General features: G+C 44.6%; 1 protein-coding gene across 6 annotated transcripts in view; it reads left to right on the top strand.

The window, feature by feature from the left end:
* The window catches only part of lcorl (ligand dependent nuclear receptor corepressor-like), a 199342-nt gene that overhangs the window by 146328 nt on the left and 28703 nt on the right, over positions 1-24311 (top strand). For all 6 annotated transcript variants that reach the window (XM_072496462.1, XM_072496466.1, XM_072496467.1 and 3 more), the window contains one exon: positions 8264-13707. In XM_072496462.1, coding sequence (XP_072352563.1) covers positions 8264-13707 — 5444 coding nt within the window. The remainder of the gene's footprint in view (positions 1-8263; positions 13708-24311) is intronic.

Genomic DNA, 24311 nt, shown 5'->3' with positions numbered 1-24311 from the left:
TGACTAGTATAGCTCCTGGTCATGGTGTTGAGACATGAATGAAATGTTTGTCTCACCTGGCCCTTCCTTTCCCGCAGTCGGTCTCCCTCTCTTTGGTGTGTCTCTTGTAGGAAGGCTCCATCCACCCTCAGACTCTTGAGATGGGCAAGGACTCTGGATCTCTTCACCAGTCCGTTGAGGCCCTCTCGTTTCATGTTACTATCCAGGCCCTGCCCTTGCTCATGGGCCATTCAAGATGGCCTCTGACTGCTTCCTCTTTTTCGTCGTCACCACGTGCTATCTGTTGCAACCAGTGCTCTACCCCTCTTCTCCCTGTACCCCCTGCCTGTGTTTTCCCCACCCCCTGGTTTACCCCCTTCTCTACCTCTCCCGACTCCCCCCTTGTTGCCCATTTGTTTCCCCTGAACTTCTGTTTTTCCCTTCCCCCTCCACCAAGCTCTCCTGGGAACTGCGCCGCAGTTGCCTCCTCCGCTGTACTCCCGTACACCAGCCTGCTCGCTAGTGTAGCAGCCCCCACAATAGTCAGATTTCCCTAGTTAACCCCAGCCATCTCCACCCGCCCCCCCCCCCCCCCACACACACACACACACTCCCTGCTTTCTCCATGCCTTTGTTTTCGTCCCCCAGCTCTCTCGTCATTTTGCAGCTCACATTCTGGGTATTGCCCTCTAAGGTTGTTTGCCCATTCCATTCATCTGGACAGACTTGTTGGCTTCCTCCCGGGCATCAAAGTCATGTTTCTTGCACTGCTATGTCACCCATAGCTTGGCAGAGTAAAGCATGCCCAACCACACCCCGCTTTTGTTTGAGGGTAAATCAACATCTGACATGTGGGAGGCTTTCAAGTGTCAGTTGAAAGGAATTCAGGACTGGCATGATCCTGTGAGGAAGAAGGATAAATACGGCAATTTTCGGGAACCTTGGATAACGAGAGATATTGTAGGCCTCGTCAAAAAGAAAAGGAGGCATTTGTCAGGGCTAAAAGGCTGGGAACAGACTAAGCCTGTGTGGAATAGAAGGAAAGTAGGAAGGAACTAAAGCAAGGAGTCGGGAGGGCTAGAAGGGGTCACGAAAAGTCATAGGCAAATAGGGTTAAGGAAAATCCCAAGGCTTTTTACACGTACATAAAAAGCAAGAGGGTAGCCAGGGAAAGGGTTGGCCCACTGAAGGATAGGCAAGGGAATCTGTGTGTGGAGCCAGAGGAAATGGGCGAGGTACTAAATGAATACTTTGCTGCATCAGTAATCACCAAAGAGCAGGAATTGGTGGATGTTGAGTCTGGAGAAGGGTGTGTAGATAGATAGCCTGGGTCACATTGAGATCCAAACCGACGAGGTGTTGGGCGTCTTGAAAAATATTACGGTAGATAAGTCCCCAGGGCCTGATGGGATCTATCCCAGAATACTGAAGGAGGCTAGAGAGGAAATTGCTGAGGCCTTGACAGAAATCTTTGGATCCTCACTGTCTTTAGGTGATGTCCCGACTGGAGAATAGCCAATGTTGTTCCTTTGTTTTAGAAGGGTAGCAAGGATAATCCAGGGAACTGCAGGCCGGGGAGCCTTACGTCAGTGGTAGGGAAATTACTGGAGAGAATTCTTCGAGACAGGATCTACTCACATTTGGAAGCAAGTGGACGTATTAGCGAGAAGCAGCACTTTTGTGAAGGGGGGGTCGTGTCTCACTAACTTGATAGAGTTTTTCGAAGAGGTCACAAAGATGATTGATGCAGCTGGGGCAGTGGATGTTGTCTATATGGACTTCAGTAAGGCCTTTGACAAGGTCCGTCATGGTAGACTAGTACAAAAGGTGAAGTCACACGGGATCAGGGGTGAGCTGGCATGGTGGATACAGAACTGGCTAGGTCATAAAGAACAACAAGAACAAAGAAATGTACAGCACAGGAACAGGCCCTTCGGCCCTCCAAGCCCGTGCCGACCATACTGCCCGACTAAACTACAATCTTCTACACTTCCTGGGTCCGTATCCTTCTATTCCCATCCTATTCATATATTTGTCAAGATGCCCCTTAAATGTCCCTATCGTCCCTGCCTCCACTACCTCCTCCGGTAGTGAGTTCCAGGCACCCACTACCCTCTGCGTAAAAAACTTGCCTCGTACATCTACTCTAAACTTTGCCCCTCTCACCTTAAACCTATGCCCTCTAGTAATTGACCCCTCTACCCTGGGGAAAAGCCTCTGACTATCCAAAAATTTAGAGTACCCAATTCATTTTTTTCCAATTGAGGGGCAATTCAGCTTGGCCAATCCATCTAACCTGCACATCTTTGGGTTGTGGGGGCGAAACCCACGCAGACACGGGGAGAATGTGCAAACTCCACACAGACAGTGACCCAGAGCCGGGATCAAACCTGGGACCTTGGCGCCGTGAGGCAGCAGCACTAACCACTGTGCCACCGTGCTACCCTTGTGTAAAGAAGGCAGAGAGTAGCAATGGAAGGATGCTTTTCTAATTGGAGGGCTGTGACTAGTGGTGTTCCGCAGGGATCAGTGCTGGGACCTTTGCTGTTTGTAGTATATATAAATGATTTGGAGGAAAATGTAACTGGTCTGATTAGTAAGTTTGCAGACGACACAAAGGTTGGTGGAATTGCGAATAGTGATGAGGACTGACAGAGGATACAGCAGGATTTAGATTGTTTGGAGACTTGGGCGGAGAGATGGCAGATGGAGTTTAATCCGGACAAATGTGTTTTGGAAGGTCTAATGCAGGTAGGGAATATACAGTGAATGGTAGAACCCTCAAGTGTATTGAAAGTCAGAGATCTAGGTGTACAAGTCCACAGGTCACTGAAAGGGGCAACACAGGTGGAGAAGGTAGTCAAGAAGGCGTACAGCATGCTTGCCTTCATTGGCCGGGGCATTGAGTATAAGAATTGGCAAGTCATGTTGCAGCTGTATAGAACCTTCGTTAGGCCACACTTGGAGTATAGTGTTCAATTCTGGTCGCCACACTACCAGAGGGATGTGGAGGCTTTAGAGAGGGTGCAGAAGAGATTTACCAGGATGTTGCCTGATCTGGAGGGCATTAGCTGTGATGAGCGGTTGAACAAACTCGGTTTGTTCTCACTGGAACAACGGAGGTTGTGGGGCGTCCTGATAGAGGTCTACAAAATTATGAGGGGCATAGACAGTGGATAGTCAGAGGTTTTTCCCCAGGGTAGAGGGGTCAATTACTAGGGGACATAGGCTTAAGGTGCGAGGGGCAAGGTTTAGAGGAGATGTACGAGGCAAGTTTCTTTTACACAGAGGGTAGTGGGTGCCTGGAACTCGCTACCGGAGGAGGTGGTGGAAGCAGGGACGATAGTGACATTTAAGAGGCATCTTGACAAATACATGAATACGATGGGAATAGAGGGATACGGACCCAGGAAGTGTAGAAGATTGTAGTTTAGTCGGGCAGCATGGTCGGCATGGGCTTGGAGGGCCGAAGGGCCTGTTCCTGTGCTGTACTTTTCTTTGTTCTTGTACAGGGTGGAATTGGCACTGTTGAATTCAACCTGGCATTTGGCCAGGTCAGCACCAATGTCCTGGCACAAGCAGATGGAATGTCTTTCTCACCTGCACCCTCTTGTGCAATTCAAATCCCACCGCAGGATCCGCTCTTTGCCCTGATATCTGTGGAGCCTCACCATTATCATCTGCGGTGGCTCCCACCCGCCTTGGGTTGCTGCCGAAGCGGCCTATGGGCATTGTCTAACTCTGGGGGTTTGGCGAAGCCCTTCTCACTGACTAGCTTCCCGAGCATCGCTGCCACGTCAACAGATGGGACTATCTGTGCCCCTGACTATAGAGTCCCCTATGACTACTGCTCTTCTGCGCTTTGACCCTCCCTGCTGAACATCAGAGCCAGCTGTGGTGCCACTGCTTTGGCTGCTGCTGTTTTCCCCTAATAGGCTATTCACCCCAACAGTATCCAAAGCGGTATACCTGTTTGAGAGGGGGACAACCACAGAGGATTCCTGCACTGACTGCCTGCCCCTTTTGATGGTCGCCCATCTCTCTGCTGCACCTTGGGTGTAACCACATCTATATAACTGCTATCTATGACGTTTTCTGCAACCTGCATGTTCCTAAGTGCATCCAACTACTGCTCCAAACGAACCATGCGGTCTGTGAGGAGCCCCAGTTAGGTGCATTTTCTGCAGATGTAGCCACCCAGGATGCTGGAAGCTTCCCGGACCTGCCACATCTCAGTCAGAGCACTGCACCCTCTAATGAAATTACATTAACTAATTAATAAATTTTAAAATTTAAGGAGTATAGGGTAGATTGTGTAGATATTCTGAAACATGTTGATATTAATGAATAGGAGGTGTTGGGCATCTTCAAAAGCCTTAAAGTAGATAAGTCCCCAGGGCCTAATGGGATCTACCCCAGAATACTGAGTGAGGCAAGGGAGGAATTTGCTTGGGCCTTGACAGTAATCTTTGTATCCTCATTGGCTACAGGTGAAGTTCCAGAGGACTGGAGAGTAGCCAATATTCCATTGTTTAAGAAGGGCAGCAGGGATTATCCAGGAAATTATAGGCCGGTGAGCCTAACGTCAGTGGTAGGGGAATTATTGGAAAAGATTCATAGAGACAGCATTTACTCACATTTGGAAACAAATAGACGTATTAGTGATGAACAGAATGGTTTTGTGATGGGGCCTCACTAATTTCATAGAGATTTTCGAGGAAGTGACAAAGATGATAGATGGGGGAAAGGCGGTAGATGTTATATACATGAACTTCAGTAAAGCCTTTGACAAGGTACCTTCTGGTAGACTGGTACAAAAGGTGAAGTCTCATTGGATCAGAGGAGAGCTGGCAAGCTGGATACAGAACTTGCTTGGGCACAAAAGACAGATGGTAGCAGTAGAAAGGTGCTTTTCTGAATGGAAGGCTGTGACTAGCGGCGTTCCACAGGGATCAGTTCTGAGGCCTTTGTTGTTCGTGGTGTATATAAATGGTTTGGAAGAAAATTTAGCTAGTCTGATTAGTAAGTTCGCAGATAACAAAAATTGGTGGAGTTGCGGAAAGTGAAGAGGATTGTCAGAGGATACAGCAGGACATAAACTGGTTGGAGTCTTGGGCGGAGAAATGGCAGATGAAGTTTAATCCGGGCAAGTGTGAGGTAATGCACTTTGGAAGGTCCAATGCATGTAGGAATTGCACAATAAATGGTAGAACTCTTACGAGTACTGACAGGCAGAGAGATCTGGGCGTGCATGTCCACCAATCACAAAGCGGCAACGCATGTGCTTAAGGTGGTCAAGAAGGCATACAACATGCTGACCTTCATCGGTTGGGGCATTGAATATAAAATTTGGCAAGTCATGTAGCAGCTGTACAGGATCTTAGTTAGGCCTTATTTGGAATATTGTGTACAATTCTGGTCGCCACACTACCAGAAGGATGTGGATGCTTTGGAGAGGGGACAGAAGCGGTTTACTAGGATGTTGCCTGGTATGGAGGGCATTAGCTATGAGGAAAGGTTAGATAAACTCGGTCTGTTCTCATTGGAATGACGGAGGTTGTGAGGCGACCTGATGGAGGTCTACAAGCTTGAGTGGCATGGACAGAGTGGATAGTCAAATGTTCTTTCCTAGGGTAGGAGAGTCAAGTACTAGAGGACATAGGTTTAAAGTGCTTGGGGAAAAGTTTAGAACAGATGTCCAAGCAACTTTTTTTTTTTACACAAGAGTGGTAAATATATGGAACGTGCTGCCAGGGGAGGTGGTGGGAGCAGGTAGGATTGTGACATTTAAGGGGCATCTGGACAAATGTGTATAGGGTAGGAATGGAAGGATACGGACTCCGTAAGTGCATACGGTTTTAGTTTAGGCAGGTACCATGATCAGTACAAACTTGGAGGCCGAAGGGCCTGTTCCTGTGCTGTTTTGTTCTTTGGCTGGGAGCTATGTGGGGAGTTGAGGGGTGGGACTGGCCAGGTGGATGGGGGAGGTGGGTGGTGGGAGGGTTGTCAGTTTGGTTTGGGAGGTTGAGGGTGTTGGTCGCGGGGGAATGAGTTGCCCTGGGGAGTCCAGACTTGGGACCTTTCTGTCTGACATTTCCTGAGTAAGTTCAAGTAAGTAAGTGGGAACCGTCCAATGTCTTCAACTCTTGAGTTAGATTGAAGACTTTTCAAGAGGGTCCCATGGAGTAGGGGAATTATCCATCAGAAGTTCAGTCTTGCTGGGCTGTTGCCATGGTTTCAGTGAATTGAGACTTTAGAGGGACCCTGTTGTATATCTTGGAGGTCTCTGACGATACGGAGACAGGACGATCTGGGCCCTCATCTTCCCTGTTTCTATAATTGTACTGTAATGATGTGGTGAGTTGCTTGGGTGTGCTCAAAATTCCGGCAAATGGTGTTTCCAAAAATGGATTTCTGGACTGGGGGAAATTACAGAGTATTTATAATTGGTTGTTTTTTAGGCTTTCTATCTACACATTGTAACAAACACTAAAGACATTTTGTAGTTTCATTTTCTTATTTACAGTAATTTGAAGTACAACCGGTTTCGCCATAGGTTTTAGGGTACTTTTGGACAGTGATGAGGGTAACCCTCACGCTAAGGTGCTAAACTGCGGAAAGGCAAATTATGATAACATAAGCAAGAATTGAAGAATTTGGATTGGGTGCGGCAGTTGGAGGGTAAATCAACATCGGACATGTGGGAGTCTTTCAAGCGAAAGTTGATTCGGATTCAGGAAAGTCACGTTCCTGATAGAAGGAAGGATAAGTATGGGAAGTTTAGGGAGCCTTGATAACGAGGGATATTATGAACTTCGTCAAAAAGAAAAAGGAGACTTTAGTGCGGTCTAGAAGGGTGGGGATAGTCAAAACCCTTGAGTATAAATAAAGTAAGAAGGTACTGAAGCGGGAAATTAGGAAGGCAAGGAGGGGTCATAAAAAGTCCTTGGCAAGTAGGATTAAGGTGAATCCCAAAGCTTTTTATTCGTATGTAAAAAGCAAGAGGGTGGCCAGGGAAAGGATTGGACCACTTTGTGTGTACTTTGCATCAGTGAACATACATAGAACAGTGCAGAAGGAGGCCATTCGGCCCATCGAGTCTGCACCAGCCTGGGAAAGAACACCGCACTTAAGCCCCACATCTCCACCCTATCCCAGTAACTCCACCTAACCTTTTTGGACCCTTTTTTTTCTTTAAAAAAAAAAAGTAAATTTAGAGTATCTAATTTATTTTGTTTCAAGAAATATGGTCTCTTTTGAATGATATTTGAATGAGTCCCATTTGTGATGGTATTTCGGAGGCATTTTTAGAGATTCATCTCTATTTCTGATCTTTACCATGCTGTAGAACAACTTGGTTAACCACTTTGAGGATTGCAACTTTGTATCTCCGTGCACATTGAAAATTAATGTAATGATGTGAGTTTGTTTCTGTTTAGAATTACCTGATGACTTTAACTTGATTTGATGTACAGTAGTCATGCTTAACAATGTTAAGTATCATGTTAGGATGCATACCCTTTTCCAAAGCAAATTTAAATATATACACAAAGTTATTCAAAATAATGACAACTTGAAGAACTCTCTTTCTGGGGCAGCACAGTGGTTAGCACTGTTGCTTCACAGTGTCAGGATCCCAGGTTTGATTCTCGGCTTGGGTCACTGTGCGGAGTCTGCACGTTCTCCCCGTGTCTGCATGGGTTTCCTCCGGGTGCTCCGGTTTCCTCCCACACATCCTGAAAGATGTGCTGTTAGGTAATTTGGGCATTCTGAATTCTCCCTCTGTGTACCAGAACAGATGCCGGAATGTGGCGACTAGGGGCTTTTTACAATAACTTCATTGCAGTGTTAATGTAAGCCTACTTGTGACAATGAAGATTATGATTAAATAACTCAACTAGAGTACACCAATATCCTCTGAACTTTTGCAGTTTCATTTCATTAATCTAATTTATGCATGACAAACTTCATGTAAATGGAAATTGTATTCCTTTGATATACAAATAATGTCTGAGAAACTACTGTAGTTTTTATGATATTTCTGTCTTTTTTGCAGGATATGCGTGTAGATATAAAGATTTTGGCACAGTATTCTATCGTGTTAAAAGCTAGCTCTCACTTTACAAAGTGAGCATCTCTACTTCAAGGAGCTGATTTTGAACAGTTGAGGTTTCAGTGTAATGGTTTTAGAGTGATGTATTTGAACAATTTAGTCATCTTTAATAATTAGCCTTTTTTTGAAGAAATATTGTAATGTTATGTTTTATTTATTTTATTTTTACAGTTATAAGACTGAAACTGATGCAGAAACGGTGTTCGACTTTACTGAGAAAACTGGTTACATAAACCACAAAGTAACTGCTTTAAATGAAATTTTATCTACATTATGCCCTAATCATCGGAAACTTCTTACTACAATGCTTAAGTGTCTAATCCAAGCGAAAGATGCTTCGAATGTGCAATCCCGAGATCAAAGAATTTCACAGTTTCAAAATTCCTCATCTGATTTCAATGAAAATAAAGTAAGTGAGGGATTATGTAATTGTAACGGATTCAGATGGTGTGAAAGTTGCGCCGTGAAAACTGTGCAGCAAGTTCCTTTTCCATGGGTTCCTTACTGCATGGAAGACCTACATTGTTTATCATGCAAAAAAGGCACTCTTGGATGTTTCACAATAATAAGTAATGGAGTTTGCAAACAGTGTAACAAAAGCAATATCTACCAGATTTACAATGGGTCTTATAAATATTTTTCTGGATGCATTTATGCTGAAGGAGCTACGGTTCAAGCTTGCAGTGAACGTCCTGTTGAAGAAACTTGCAACATAGAAACAACAGAATCTTCAGCCATCACAAATAATGTCAAAGATTACAGTAGGCCACGAAGCCCGTCCCCTCCACCTTTATCGCCAGTAAGAACTGATGGGTTCGAAATTGATACAATAAGCAAAACTGCTTCAACCTTGGATGCTAGTAATATTGAACTTAACATCACACAACCTCCCTCTCTTTCACCAGAAGAGGAAGAGGATTGTGGTCCAGGGGTCTCAAGCCAGACTCCGACCAAATCAAAATTTGCAGAAAGAATCGAGCAAGGAAGGGATGAATTTGAGATAATTGATGGTGAAATTAATGGAACACCAGATTCTGAGAACGATCTGGAAAAAGGTGAAAATTCAGCTTCATTTCAGGAAGTAATGGAGCGAATAAATGAAAAGCTGAAAACAATAGAAACAGCAGATGACGACCAAATTTTAGCTAAACTCTCCAAAAGTGATTCTTACCAAGGAAGTAATGGTAGTTTTAAACTGAGAGAAATTGCAACTACTTTGCTACACAAAGCAAAGGTCAGTGATTATAGCCTAATGGAATTACTTAAACAACATGAGAGAAACAGGGAAAATCGAATAATTCAAACCCGTTTTCGGAAACGTCAAGAAACATTGATTGCTTTGCATAATTCTCCAGATTCTCCGCTATCTCGACGCCAAACAGTGCAAATAAAGCGAGATCTTGCAAATCTTGACCAGCTTTTTTTAAGTAAGAAATCAACATCTGAAAAATTTGGAAAGAGGTCAGCAAAGAGTGGCATTAGAGATGCAAATTCTTCAGATAATGAATATTCACTTACCAGTGAAGATTTGCACAATGTTCGCATGAATACACATCCTAATAGTTTACCTGACCAGTATGAAGCTGAATGTAAGAGCTTATCTGAAGAATGTGTACTTGGTGAAACAGGAGATGTGACAGAATGCTTAAATTCCTCAAAAGAGAGTGCAATCTCCGATCTGTTAACTATTCTTGAGGTAGATGAAATGTGTGTGGAAACTCCAAGGGATAACACTGAGAAGTCAGCAGCTGATTATGATTATAAAGAAACTCCTGTGGCCATAAAAAATTCTGAGAAAATAGATTGCAGGCCCAACTTTGGCAGGTCCAAACGGAATATTCTGCCTCCAGAGAGGTTTTCTATATACATTACTGAGCCTAGAAAAATGTTCTATGCTGCCTGTTTTTCAGAACATCTCCAGCGAAGACCTATTAAGGCAAAAAAATCTGATGTGGACTGTGAGAGTAGTACTTATAAAATGTCTAACACTGACAGCCCTAAGAAGCAAGGGCTACATAATGAAAAGGACAATGTAATGGTATATGAAGTGACTGAAAGTTTAGATGTAGCAACTTCTAGTCAGCCTGAGGTTCTAAAGGGCATAAATAACATTGATTGTTCAATAGGCAATGAAGAACATGGAAATGGACCTAATTTACCTGAGGTGATACTTCTTGCGTCACACAAACCAAATGAACTTGTGGATCAATACGGTAATAAAAAGCAAAAGGCATCTATAGTGTTAAACGCTGATCCATTGGAAACTGTTTGTTCAATAGAACATAGTGGCACTGCACAGCCTGATGTTTGTATTGATATTTGCACTAAGGATAACTCTAACTTTGGCAAATGTGGAACTTTGGAGAATGCTGTAAACAATTTACTTTCTAGTCCACCTGAATGTGAAGCTGCAAACATACTTGACTCGAGTTCATTATTGAGCAGTGATTGTCGGAGTATGAATTCTCCATTGCGGCAGAGGTGTCTACAAAATCCAATTTGTGAATGCTCCGTTCATGAAAATACTGGTTCTACAAATGAAACTGGCATGAGTCAGAATTGTTCCATTAATTACAGCAGCCCGATAAAGCTTATGTTTCTCTCTAAGGTAAGCAATGAGAAAGGGGTTAAATATACATTGACATCTGTAAACTCTTCTAAGTTTGACACAAACGCTTGTATTTCAAAGATTGATCCTGCAGATATTCTCTTTAAAACACTAGAGGAAGATAATTCATCTGCTTCTGAAAGTGGTAATACAGTGGAAAATTTCCAAAATTCAACTGCTGCTGAAAGTGGTAATACAATGGGATGCTTGCAGAGTTGTTCAGAAAGTTCTCCAACAGCCTCTGAGGAAGTAAATTGCAATCTTGAAATGGAGACATTCATTTGTGATAGATCTCTTTGTCGCTCAAACAGTTATGTAAGAAATGATGCTGACGTTGAAATTGCTGATCAAACAGTAGAAAAAAAACTGACTTCAAAGGAAATGGATGAATCTGTTCTAAAACGGAAACCTGGTCGGCCCAAAAAACTAGGCCCACCTGTAGAAAAGCCGATTAAAAGGCCGAAGGGCAGACCACCTAAGCCAAAAGTAAAGTTATCCGAACCAATTGGATGTAAAGCTGAAAGGCCAGATATTGAAAAACTCGATCAGTCATATCTTTCTTTTGCAGATGACAACCGTAATATTAGAATTACTGTTGTCTATGGAAGATCAAGAAGATTCAAAAGGTTTGTGTCTGAGAATAAAACTGCAGCAAATAATCACTCGACAAATACTAATGAAAATGATTTTAAAACTTGTGAGAAGCAAATAGAAGAAATTCTGCGGGGCTCTGTTGCAGTGGAATTGGGCGGCAAGCCTGATAGTTCTGCATCTTCGTTGACTCGAAGTGAAAATAGATATGATCTAGTTAGGCCTATTAAAGCTAAAACTGTTTCACTTCATACCAGTGGCAAAACTATTTGTCCAAATAGTAAGCCTGCTGCTGTTAAAACCTCTAAAGATGTACATCGAAAACCTGGGCGTCCTGCAAAAGTGAAGATTTCTGGTATATCTGTAACTGTTGATTCTGGATCACCTCAGGAAAGAAAAGTCTGTATTAGTAGTGTATTACCTCCATTAGACCTAGAGTCTTCACCTTCAAAAAAAATTTCTGCAGATGCACCTATCAAAAACAGTGATTCATATAAAGAATCATTAAGAATCCAAAATGATTGTGAAACAAACTCAAAAGAAAGTGTTGGTAAGACTAAAGTAAAACGTGCAGTTCCCTTGAGGCATTCTGTTAGAAGTAGAAAGCCATCTCTGTACTTTCTGCATTCCTTTGCGAACTCCTGTTCATTCTCTCAAAGTAGTGCTTTGGTACGTAAATCTCGGAAGCTGCTTTTAAACAAAGCAGGGAATGAACTTGCTAAACTCAGAAAGTTGGGTATTAAGATCGTACCTGAGAACATCACCTCAAATGTCACACCAGAGAGTAATAATCAGGAAGCCAAGAATGAAGTAGCTGAATTTGACTGTGGTTTGGAAATATCAGCGGCTCCAATTTTTATATCGAGCACATCACTGAAATGGTGGCACACCTCTACTTCTAAACAAACTTTGCAGGAGGAGCTTGACATGCGATTTAAACAGATAAACAGTGGTTGGCTTCCTGTTGATGCTGCAGAATTAATTGCTTCTGAGAAAAGAATATTCCCAGTTCAGTTGGAAAGAGTAACCAAATCTGTGATGGCTGCAGACGATGAGCAGGTTAAAATGTCTCCTATCCAAATGTTGTTTCAAGGAAATTGTAATATGGAAAAAATTTGTGCGTGGTTTATGCAAACAACAGAAACGCATTCTTTATCCATTGTAAGAAAAGAGAATGCACGTGATCCAATTGAAGTTCTGAATGCTAAAGGAGTATTAGCAGTAGGCAATCAAGTTGATACCTGCCCAAGTCCTCAGACAGAACATTTGAAAAAGCACCTTAAAAAATTTGCACTAGAATCTCCTTTAAGACCAAGAGGGCACTTCCATCTGTCAAACAGAATGTCCAATTTTAAAGCCTTTAATGCTAAAAGGAAGCTTTTAATAAAGTATAACAAGAGAATTTGCTGTAAACCACAACATTCAAGCCACAGAAATGTATCACACCATCATAGAGTTCAGTACAAACAATGGAAGTCTGTTTGGAAATGTATGAATGGAAATCCACAATACAAAAATCTGAAACGGGACTCTGTGATCAAAGCAGAAAGCAAAGACAGTCAACAAACTGAGCTTGAAATAAATAGCTTTCCATCTGAAAGAGAGCCTGCTGAACTACCCCGTGGAAAAGAAAATGAAAATCAAGATAAACTTATAGCTGTAAATAGTATATGTGTTGGTTTGTCTGATTGTGCAACCATACAGAACTTAAATTCAACAAACGACTCCAAATGCAAAAAGACAAATTCACCGAACGACTCCCAATGCAAAAGGACAGAAAAACTAGAAAGTACAGAAAAACATTTGGAACAAGAATCTTTTGTAGAGCGGCAACAGCAAAACACTTTCAGAAATGCAAACTGGAAATTGGGGAATTTTAAAGAGTGCCGGGTATTTCTAAGGAAGATCAACTCTCTGGATCAGAGCCATTTTCGAAATTATGATCCTTGGCAGCAGTCCAAAAATAGCTCATCTGCTATTAAAGGCACAAGTAACCTTCAAAGGTTCACTGAAGAAAATAGTGATCCATGCAGTGAAATAGATGCCCCTGCTGTTAATGCATTTGACACACAAAGCTTAAACTCTGCAGGTCCTGCTTTATGTGAACTAAAAGGGAAGAGAAAGCACAAAGACAGGGCGAGTAATGAGAATGGATTAAGCAGTTCACCATCTAAAAAGGTTAAGCACTTTGCTAGCAAGCAGAAAATGCCATGCCAAATTGACAGCGATCACTTCACTTCATTGAGTAGCAGCAGTAACCCAGTCAATGAAAAGCAAAAGAAAAATGCAGACATAGTGAAGAATAATGCAGGGAAAAGACATCCAGGTGTGAGCACAGCTGCAACATCGGTGAAGAGGATAAGACGATCATCTGTTGAACAAAGATTACAATCTTATCAATTACAGTTCCAAATAGGTAAGATTAAACTATTGGAAGATTTATTAATGTTAGCAGAAGATTGAAACTTCTGCCTTCTCCACCCAAACTTTTATTCATTGTGTGATCCTCCATTATCATCCTAATATGGTGAAATGCATGAAATGGTTTGAAAACTACTGAACTTAAAAATACAATAATTACTTATTTAGTGGAACTTTGCCATCATTCTGCATTCTGTGCATGCATTGTTGTGTGATGGCAAGTGGGACTAATGAAGCCTGTCCATTTGTATATTGATTAAATAATCACAGGCCACCCAAACCTGTTAATTTCATTGTGTCAGAATAAGGCCATAAGATAGAGGAGCAGAATTAGGCCACTCGGCCCATCGAGTATGCTGCGCCGCTCAATCACAGCTGATATTTTTCTCATCCCCATTCTCCTGCCTTCTCCCCATAACCCTTGGTCCCCTTATTAAACAAGAACCTATCTATCTCTGTCTTAAAGACACTGGGTGATTTGGCCTCCACAGCCTTCTGCGGCAAAGCGTTCCACAGATTCACCGCCCTCTGGCTGAAGAAATTCCTCCTCATCTGTTTTAAAGGATCGTCCCTTTAGACTGAGGTTGTGTTCTTTGGTTCTAATTTTTCCTACAAGTGGAAATATCCTCTCCACGTCCACTCTATCCAGGCCTCGCAGTATCCTGGAAGTTTCAATAAGATCCCCCTCGTCCTTCTAAACTCCAATGAGTACAGGCCCAGAGTCCTCAAACGTTAGTCATACGACAAGCTCTTCATTCCAAGGATCATTCTTATGAACCTCCTCTGGACCCTTGATCAATTATATGTTTTTTTACCAAGTCTGGGCTGGAATGTTTAGGCATCACTTCACTTTTGGGTTAAAATCCCGCTCACTGATGGAACAAAGACTCCTCTGACCTTCTGGCTCAGTGAGTTTGGACAGTCTAAATCCAGTTCCTAATGCGAATGGGTCAACATCGCAAAACTGACTTTAATTGACTGTAGCATTAAGATCATAGGATGATAGTGCGGGAAACTATATCCAGGCTGTTGCAATATGGTACGTATTTATGAGTGGAGCGGAGGAAGCATTACTCTACATCTGGCTGTACTATAACGAACCTGCTTTGCTGCATGTCACCGCCGGGTACCTAAAATAGAATACGAGGGGGTAGAAGTCCTGCTTACCTATATAAAGTCCTGATTAGATGACACTTGTAGTCTTGCGAGTAGTTCTGGGCACCACACCTTGAGGATATATTGACCTTGGAGGGAGTATAGTGTAGATTTACTATCTATCGAGAATATTATGGGTCATTCTATGAGAAAAGATTCAACAAAGAGCGGTCATGCTCCATGGAATTTAGAAGGCTATGGGGTGATTTGATGGAAGTTCAGATATCGAGGTGTAAGGTAGATTGGAAGAGACAATTTCTACTGGTTGGACGAAGGGAGCATAGTCTCAAAACTAGAAACCCTTCACACAAAGGATGCGAGAAGTTTGGAACATTTTTGGCAATTGATATTTGATCTGTTCATTTTAAAACAGATTGGCTAATTTAAAAAAAAATTCAAACTACAAGGAACAAAGATCTCTCATTAGCCATGATAATGGTGGAACAGACTTGAAGGGCTAAACTCCATTCCTCACACTAACAGTCCATAGCTTGATCAACGAAAACATCTTAATTAAAATAAATGAAAAGACAAATAACTTATTGGAGGAGCAGAATAGGGAAAACTAGAACTTCCATTTAGCATTCCAGTAGGGCAAATCACCACTTACAACAACTCGGGACTTGTGATCAGGTAAATTTTGGTCACAAACTGTCAACCAGATTAACTTTGTTACTGCTTTAGGTTCAATAACAAGATGTCATATAAGAGCAGACATTGCCACATAGGTAGTAAGTTAATTATTGCAGTGTTAAACATGCCAGGGTGGGTGGCAAGTGTATTATGCTGAGTTGGCTTTCCACCTACAGATATTTATGTTGCGATTAAAGTCACAAAAATTTAATTTGGAACTCTGGAGACTACAGCCAATGAGAGCTTTTTATGTATATTTTAACCACTTTTTATAGTAATGATGTCTGATTTCATAAGCTACTTGAGTGATGCAATTATGATGATCCCAGTTGATATAATTGGAAGGGAAGATCCCAGACTAAAACCCTGGCTCAAATGACCGTGCATTTTACTTTTTAAAAATAAAACTTGGAGAAAGAGTCACAGGACCGCTAACTAGTTTCAACAACGAGAAAAACATTTGTTAAACATGAAAAAATTGGATTGAGATACAATATTCCTCAACTCTTCTCTTTTTCCCCCCCCCCCCTTAATGATTGAGGGCAGCACGGTAGCATTGTGGATAGCACAATTGCTTCACAGCTCCAGGGTCCCAGGTTCGATTCCGGCTTGGGTCACTGTCTGTGTGGAGTCTGCACATCCTCCCCGTGTGTGCGTGGGTTTCCTCCGGGTGCTCCGGTTTCCTCCCATAGTCCAAAGATGTGCAGGTTAGGTGGATTGGCCATGATAAATTGCCCTTAAGTGTCCAAAATTGCCCTTGGTATTGGGTGGGGTAACTGAGTTATGGGGATAGGATGGAGGTGTTGACCTTGGGTAGGGTGCTCTTTCCAAGAGCCGGTGCAGACTTGATGGGCCGAATGGCCTCCTTCTGCACTGTAAATTCTATGATAATTAGACACAGGTTTTAGGATTAAAAATGATCACAAAGTACATCTTAATCTATAATTCCCTCATTCACACACAGTCCCTTTGAAGCACACGACTGTGCGCAAATACATTCTCCACTCTGAACCCCAAGTGAATGTTTGTGGATGTCTCTTTGAAACCCCCCAGATGATTGTCATATGAGAGTTTCCGACTCCACTCCCAAAGACACATTTTAAAATCTTCTCCAATAATTAGACTTTCTCTTAGCGGTTTGAATTCCGAAATCCAGACACCTTCAAACAATGCTCCACTTTTAACAGCAAATCCAGTCCAGGATTTGACACCAACCCTATAGGATTTATTTTGTCTCAACTGCTTTTACACAAACTAGATCCAGCTACTGTTTTCCATAGTTAGTTCAACTCTCATACCACAGGCTGCAGTAAAATCTCAGATATTTTTCTGGTGTCTGGGCCTTCTCAGCTCAATCTGTCCTTCCTCAGCAGTGCTCTGTCCTAGTGCCTTTGGCCTCTGACATATTGGAAACCTCTCTTAATTTCTCAAGTTTCATTAACTAGCTGCTCCTCCGATCTCTGCACTTGTTTTCTTAACCTGTTACTCTGTGGTATGGCTTTTCTTCTAGGAAAGCTGAGAGAGATGTCCCCTCTCTAGTTTTCTAAACCAATTGCTTCTAGCAGAGCTGTAAGAGCTGCCTTCTTTCTCACTACCAAACTTTAACTGCAATCAAATTAGATAAACTAAAATATAAACTTTGCTACCGTAACGTGGCACCATTTTCTAAGCAACCACTGCTGGTTTATTTATTCTTCATGCTGCAACCCTCTCTAAACACAATAGAAGCACAGTTGGAACTTAACCAACCCCCAAACAAGCAAGTACCTTTGCCCAGCATGAATCTAACTAGGCTTTACACTTCTAGGCACCAAAACATTAAATTAAACCCATGTAAAGCTATATCTCAGTTCTAATGTTTACCAGTACGTATATAAATCCCTTAAAATTACCTTTGTTTTCCTAGCACAATTAATACACTCCAAAATTGCAGTGAGTATTTTCTGGCAATTGTCCAAGAATGTTCATTCTGCTGGCTTACGTTCATTGTCAAACTTGTTTTTTTGGGTGCGAACCCAATTCATTTTTTCCAATTAAGAGGCAATTTAGAGTGGCCAATCCACCTAGCCTGCACATCTTTGGGTTGTGGGGCGAAACCCACGCAAACACGGGGAAAATATGCAAACTCCACATGGACAGTGACCCAGAGCCGGGATCGAACCTGGGACCTCTGTGCCGTGAGGTAGCAGTGCTAACCACTGTGCCACCATGCTGCCCTTTTTGGGTATGAATTTTACTGAATTTGTTTAAATTCAAAACTGCATATTGTTTAAATATTCTTGTTTAGTTCAATTATCGTCTTTGCCTTGATTATGTAAAAAAGAGTCCTGGGTTCCCTTGATGACTGCATGGTAATTAAAAAGGAAATTTTTGCAGAGCAATGGAGAAAGAACAGGATTGGGATTAATTGGATAGCTCTTATGAATAGGTGGCCTTGAGGGGCGAATGTCCTTCTGTGCTGTATGATGTGTTGAACACAAATGTACTTCTCTCCTGCTTAAGGGTAGGAGGAGCCTATATACGATGGACTGGCTGCACCTCGGCTATGCTGGAACCAATATTCTCGAAGGGAAATTAACTGGGACAGAGTTTAAACTAATTTGTCATGGCGTGGGACACTACAATAAAACATTAGAGAGGAGGTATAAGATGCACAGAGATCGGGTTGACACTAGCAGCATTAAAATAGTAGGAGTAGTTCAACAATAGGCAGAATCACATGGGAAACGAGAGGCTGACGAATATGGATTTAGTGTGCATGTGTGCAAGTGCACAATGTGGTAAATGCAGTTGGTGAGTGGCAAGCATAAGTGGCTTCAAGGGATTGGAGTACAGTTCATTAGTTATAGGAGCAGAATTAGCCCATTCTATCATGGCTGATATGTTCCTCATCTGTTATCTACAATGCTACAGACCATGAGCTGAATTGCAAAATCAGCCAGAGCATCTCCTCCCCAGAACACATGACCTAGGAGCAGGAGCAGGGGCAGGTAATTTAGCCTCCCGAGCCTAAAGATCTTCAGTGTGATCATGGCTGATCCCATCATGGCCTCAACTCTACTGTCCTGCCCGTTCGCCATAACCCTTCAACCCATTACCAATTAAAAATCTGTCTAACTTCAAATTACTCACTGTCCCTGCATCCACCGCACTCTGGGTAGCGAATTCACAGATACGCAACCCTTTGGGAGAAGTAATTTCTCCTCAAATCTGTTTTAAATTTGCTACCTCATATTCTAAGATTATGACCTCTCGTTTTAGAATGCCCCACAAGAGAATGCATCTGCTCCACGTCTACTTTATCCATACCTTTTAGTATCTTGTATACCTCGATTTGATCTCCCTTCATTCTTCTAAATGCTAGAGAGTATAGACCTAAACTGTTCAATCTCGCCTCGTACGACAAACCCCTTCATCTCTGGAATCAATCTAGTGAACCTCCTCTGCACTGCCTCCAATGCCACTACATCTTTCCTCAAATAAGGGGACCAAAACTGTGCACAATACTCCAGGTGTGTTCTTACTAATGCAGAGTCCTTGTGGAGACAAAGTCCCGTCTTCACATTGAGGATACCCTCCATCGTGTCGTGTGGCACTACCACCGTGCTAAATGGGATAGACTTCGAACAGATCGAGCAACTCGATACTGGGCATCCATGAGGCATTGTGGGCCATCAACAGCAGCAGAATTGTGTTCAACCACAATCTGCAATCTCATGGCCTGGCATATCCCCCACTCTACCATTACTACCATCAAGCCAGGGGATCAACCCTGGTTCAATGAAGAGTACAGGCGAGCATGCCAGGAGCAAAATCAGGCATACAGAAAAATGAGGTGTCAACCAGGAGAAGCTACAACACAGGACTACTTGTGTGCCAAACAGCATAAGCAGCAAGTAATAGACAGAGCTAAGCGATTCCACAACCATTGCATCCAGACTTGAGCTCTGCAGTCCTGCCACATCCAGCCATGAATGGTGGTGGACTATTAAACAACTCACTAGAGGAGAAGGCTCTGCAAATCTCCTCAATGATGGAGGAGCCCAGAAGACACGGCTGAGGCATTCGCAACAATCTTCAGCCAGAGGGGCCAAGTAGATAATCCATCTCGGTCTCCTCCAGAGGTCCCAATCATCACAGATGTCAGTCTTCAGACAATACGATTCACTTCACATGATATCAAGAAACGGCTGAAGGCACTGGATAATGCAAAGGCTATGGGTCCTGATAATATTCCGGCAATGGTACTGAAGACTTGTGCTCCAGAACTCGCCGCACACCTAGCCAAGCTGTTCCAGTACAGCTGCAACACTGACATCTACCTGGCAATGTGGAAAATTGAACACAAGAAACAGGACAAATCCAATCCAGCCAATTACCACCCAAGCAGTCTACTCTCCATCATCAGCAAAGTCTTGGAAGGAGTCATTAACTGTACTATCAAGCGCCACTTACTTGGCAATAACCTGATCATGGACACTCAATTTGGGTTCCACTAGAGTCACTCAGCTCCTTACCTCATTACAGCCTTGGTTCAAACATGGATAAAAGAGCTGAATGCCAGAAGTGAGGTGAGAGTGACTGCCCTTGACATCAAGGCAGCATTTGACCGAGTATGGCATCAATGAGCCCTAGCTAAACTGCGGTCAGTGGGAATCGGGGAAAACTTTCTGCTGGTTGGAGTCATACCTGGCACAAAGGAAGATGGTTGTGGTGGTTAGAGGTCAATCTACTCAGCTCCAGGACACCACTGCAGGAGTTCCAGGCCCAATCCTCTTCAGCTGCTTCATCAATGACGTGCCTTCCCTCATAATGTCAGAAGTGGGGATGTTTGCAGATGACTGCAGAGTGTTCAGCACCATTCGCGACTACTCCGATAATGAAGCAGTCCATGTCCAAATGCAGCAAGACCTGGACAATATCCAGGCTTGGGGTGACAAGTTACATTCGCGCCACAGAAGTGCCAGGCAATGACCATCTCCTACAAGAGAGGATCTAACCATTGCTCCTTGACATTCAAAGGCATTAACATCGCTGAATCCCCCACAATCAACATCCTGGGGATTACCATTGGTCAGAAACTGAACTGGAATAGCCATATTAATACTGTGGCTACCAGGGCAGGTCAAAGGCTAGAAATCCTACGGCGAGTAACCCCCCTCCTGACCCCCTAAAGCATGTCCATCATCTGCAAGGCACAAGTCAGGAGTGTAATGGAATACTCTCCACTTGCCTGGATGAGTACAGCTCCAACAACACCCAAGAAGCTTGATACCATCCAGGACAAAGCAGCCCGCTTGACTGCTCCTCCTCCCACAATCATTCAAATCGTCCACCACCGGCGAACCGTGGCAGTCGTGTGTACCATCTCCAAGATGCACTGCAGTAGCTCGCCACGGTTCCTTAGACAGTACTTTCGAAACCCAGGACCACTACCACCTAGAAGGACAAGAAAGCAGATATCTGCGAGCCCCACCATCTGGAGGTTCTCCAAGTCACTCACCACCCTGACATGGAAATATATCGCTGTTCCTTCGCTGTCGCTGGGGAAAAATCCTGGAACTCCTTCCCTAACAGCATAATAGCTGTACCTACACCTAAAGGACTGCAGCGGTTCTAGAAGTCATCACCTGAAGAGCAACAAGGAATGGGCAATAAATGCTGGCCTAACCAGCGATGCTCACATTCCGTAAATTTTTAAAAATCTTCGAAGAACTCGAGCAAACCTGATTTGCCCTTCATAAAACCATGCTCACTCTGATGGGTAGCGCTTTGGCTTTCCAAATGTCCTGATGTTATGACTAGGGGCTTTTCACAGTAACTTCATTGAAGCCTACTTGTGACAATAAGCTATTATTATTATTATTACTACTACTACTACCACCAATCTTATAGCCAGGTGTTTACTTCCTTATTGACCCTGCGCCAATTCGCTCGTGGCTCAAAACCTTTTTGTTTCTGCTTAATTTTGTTCCTAAATGTTCACCCCGTTTAGCAGCACCTCTATCCTTGTTCTACCTATGTCGTTGGTATCAATGTGGACCATGACAACTGGATCTTTACCCTCCCACTCCCAAGTTCCTCTGCAGCCCAGATGAGACATCCTGAACCCGAGCATCAGGTAGGCAACACAACCTTCAGAATTCTCGATCCTGGTCACAGAACAGTGACAATGCCCCTGTAGCGCACAAAGACTCCCGAGAGACGAATAGAGGTGAAGTCGATGAGGCTTTATTAAGCGTGACTTGTTCCCCGCAGTTCAGTAACAGACTGGCCTGCGGGGGAGAACTCCTGGTTCTTATACTCCGCCTTCAGGGCGGAGCTAGAGGTCAACAGCCAACCAGGACCCGGGATCTGTCAGCCAATGACATCACGGCTTCACAGTCCCACATGACCCCTAATGCATACTACCACATTCACCCCTTGTTAAAAATGAACCCGGCGGGGTGGTGCTTCGCATGGTGGTAGAGGTTTACAAGGCTGGTCCTGGGAGGAAAAACTTTTGCATGTCATCACAGTATGTACAGGGTATTTTTTGTTTTGGACTATTTACAGTATTCGTAAGAGGTAAAAAGGGAAAGAAATTCTCGTTAAAGTCCACAACATTCTAGTGTTACACCGATGCCACAAGTCAGTCGGGCGGTCTGGTCGTCCTTGTCAATCGCCTCAGCCCTGGTGGTGGTGGTGCTTGTTCCAGTGTTGTCGCCTCCGGGAGCTTTACGGTTTCTGCTTCAGCTTCACTTCTGGTCGGACCTGGGAGGAGGACTGATCCTCCTGGGAAGGGGGCTGTCGCGGGGTGCGCCGGTGGCAGGGAGGGGGTGATAGGTGTCGGGGGGGTGTGCGTGTTGCCGGCGGGCGCCAGATCTCGCAGGGAGACCGTGTCCTGTCGGCCGTCGGGGTACTCCACGTAGGCGTACTGCGGGTTCGCGTGGAGGAGGTGAACCCTCTCGACCAACGGGTCCGACTTGTGCGCCCGCACATGTTTCCGGAGCAAGATGGGTCCTGGGGCCGCCAGCCAGGTCGGCAGCGACGTTCCAGAGGAGGACTTCCTGCGGAAGACAAGGAGGCGCTCATGAGGCGTTTGGTTAGTAGTGGTACACAGTAGCGACCGGATGGAGTGGAGGGCATCCGGGAGGACCTCCTGCCACCGTGAAACTGGGAGATCCCTGGACCGTAGGGCCAGTAGGACGGTCTTCCAGACCGTGCTGTTCTCCCTCTCTACTTGCCCGTTCCCCCGGGGGTTGTAGCTGGTCGTCCTGCTCGAGGCTATACCCTTGCTGAGCAGGAACTGGCGCAGCTCGTCACTCATGAAGGAGGACCCCCTGTCGCTATGGATGTATGCGGGGCAACCGAACAGTGTGAATATGGTGTTAAGGGCTTTAATGACTGGCCGCTGTCATGTCAGAGCAGGGGATGGCGAAGGGGAAATGGGAGTACTCGTCCACCACGTTCAGGAAGTATGTGTTGCGGTCGGTGGAGGGGAGGGGCCCTTTGAAATCCAGACTGAGGCGTTCAAAGGGACGGGAAGCCTTGATCAGGTGCGCTCTATCTGGCCTGAAAAAGTGCGGTTTGCACTCTGCGCAGATGTGGCAGTTCCTGGTGACTGTACGGACCTCCTCCACAGAGTAGGGGAGGTTGCGGGACTTTATAAAATGGTAGAACCGAGTGACCCCCGGGTGGCAGAGGTCTTCGTGGAGGGCTTGGAGACGGTCTATTTGTGTGTTGGCACATGTGCCGCGGGATAGGGCATCGGACGGCTCGTTCAGCTTTCCGGGACGGTACAAGATCTCGTAGTTGAAGGTGGAGAGCTCGATCCTCCACCTTAAGATCTTGTCATTTTTAATTTTGCCCCACTGTGCATTATCGAACATGAAAGCTACCGACCGTTGGTCAGTGAGGAGAGTGAATCTCCTGCCGGCCAGGTAATGCCTCCAATGTCGCACAGCTTCCACTATGGCTTGGGCTTCCTTTTCCACTGATGAGTGGCGGATTTCTGAGGCGTGGAGGGTTCGGGAGAAGAAGGCCACGGGTCTGCCCGCTTGGTTAAGGGTGGCCGCTAGAGCTACATCGGAGGCGTCGCTCTCGACCTGGAAGGGGAGGGACTCGTCGATGGCGCGCATCGTGGCCTTTGCGATATCCGCTTTGATGCGGCTGAAGGCCTGGCAAGCCTCTGTCGACAGAGGGAAGGTCGTGGTCTGTATTAGGGGGCGGGCCTTGTCTGCGTACTGGGGGACCCACTGGGCGTAATATGAAAAGAACCCCAGGCAGCGTTTTAGGGCTTTTGAGCAGTGAGGGAGGGGAAATTCCATGAGGGGGCGCATACGTTCGGGGTCGGGGCCTATTATCCCATTGCGCACTACATATCCCAAAATGGCTAGCCGGTTTGTGCTAAAAACGCACTTGTCCTCGTTGTATGTGAGGTTCAAGGCTTTAGCGGTCTGGAGGAATTTTTGGAGGTTGGCGTCGTGGTCCTGCTGATCGTGGCCGCAGATGGTTACATTGTCGAGATACGGGACCGTGGCCTGCAACCCGTGTTGATCAACCATTCGGTCCATCTCTCATTGGAAGACCGAGACCCCGTTTGTGACGCCAAATGGGACCCTTAGGAAGTGGTATAATCGCCCGTCTGCCTCGAAGGCTGTGTACTTGCGGTCACTTGGGCGGATGGGGAGCTGCTGGTAGGCGGACTTGAGGTCCACGGTGGAGAAGGCCTTATATTGGGCAATCCGATTGACCATGTCGGATATGCGGGGGAGAGGGTACGCATCTAGCTGTGTGTACCTGTTGATGGTCTGGCTATAGTCTATGACC

The sequence above is a fragment of the Scyliorhinus torazame genome, chromosome 3 (genome assembly GCF_047496885.1).
Source record: "Scyliorhinus torazame isolate Kashiwa2021f chromosome 3, sScyTor2.1, whole genome shotgun sequence".
Classification (NCBI taxonomy): Eukaryota; Metazoa; Chordata; class Chondrichthyes; order Carcharhiniformes; family Scyliorhinidae; genus Scyliorhinus; species Scyliorhinus torazame.
Note: the sequence above shows the minus strand (reverse complement) of the source record. Positions and strands in the feature narration are given on the sequence as shown.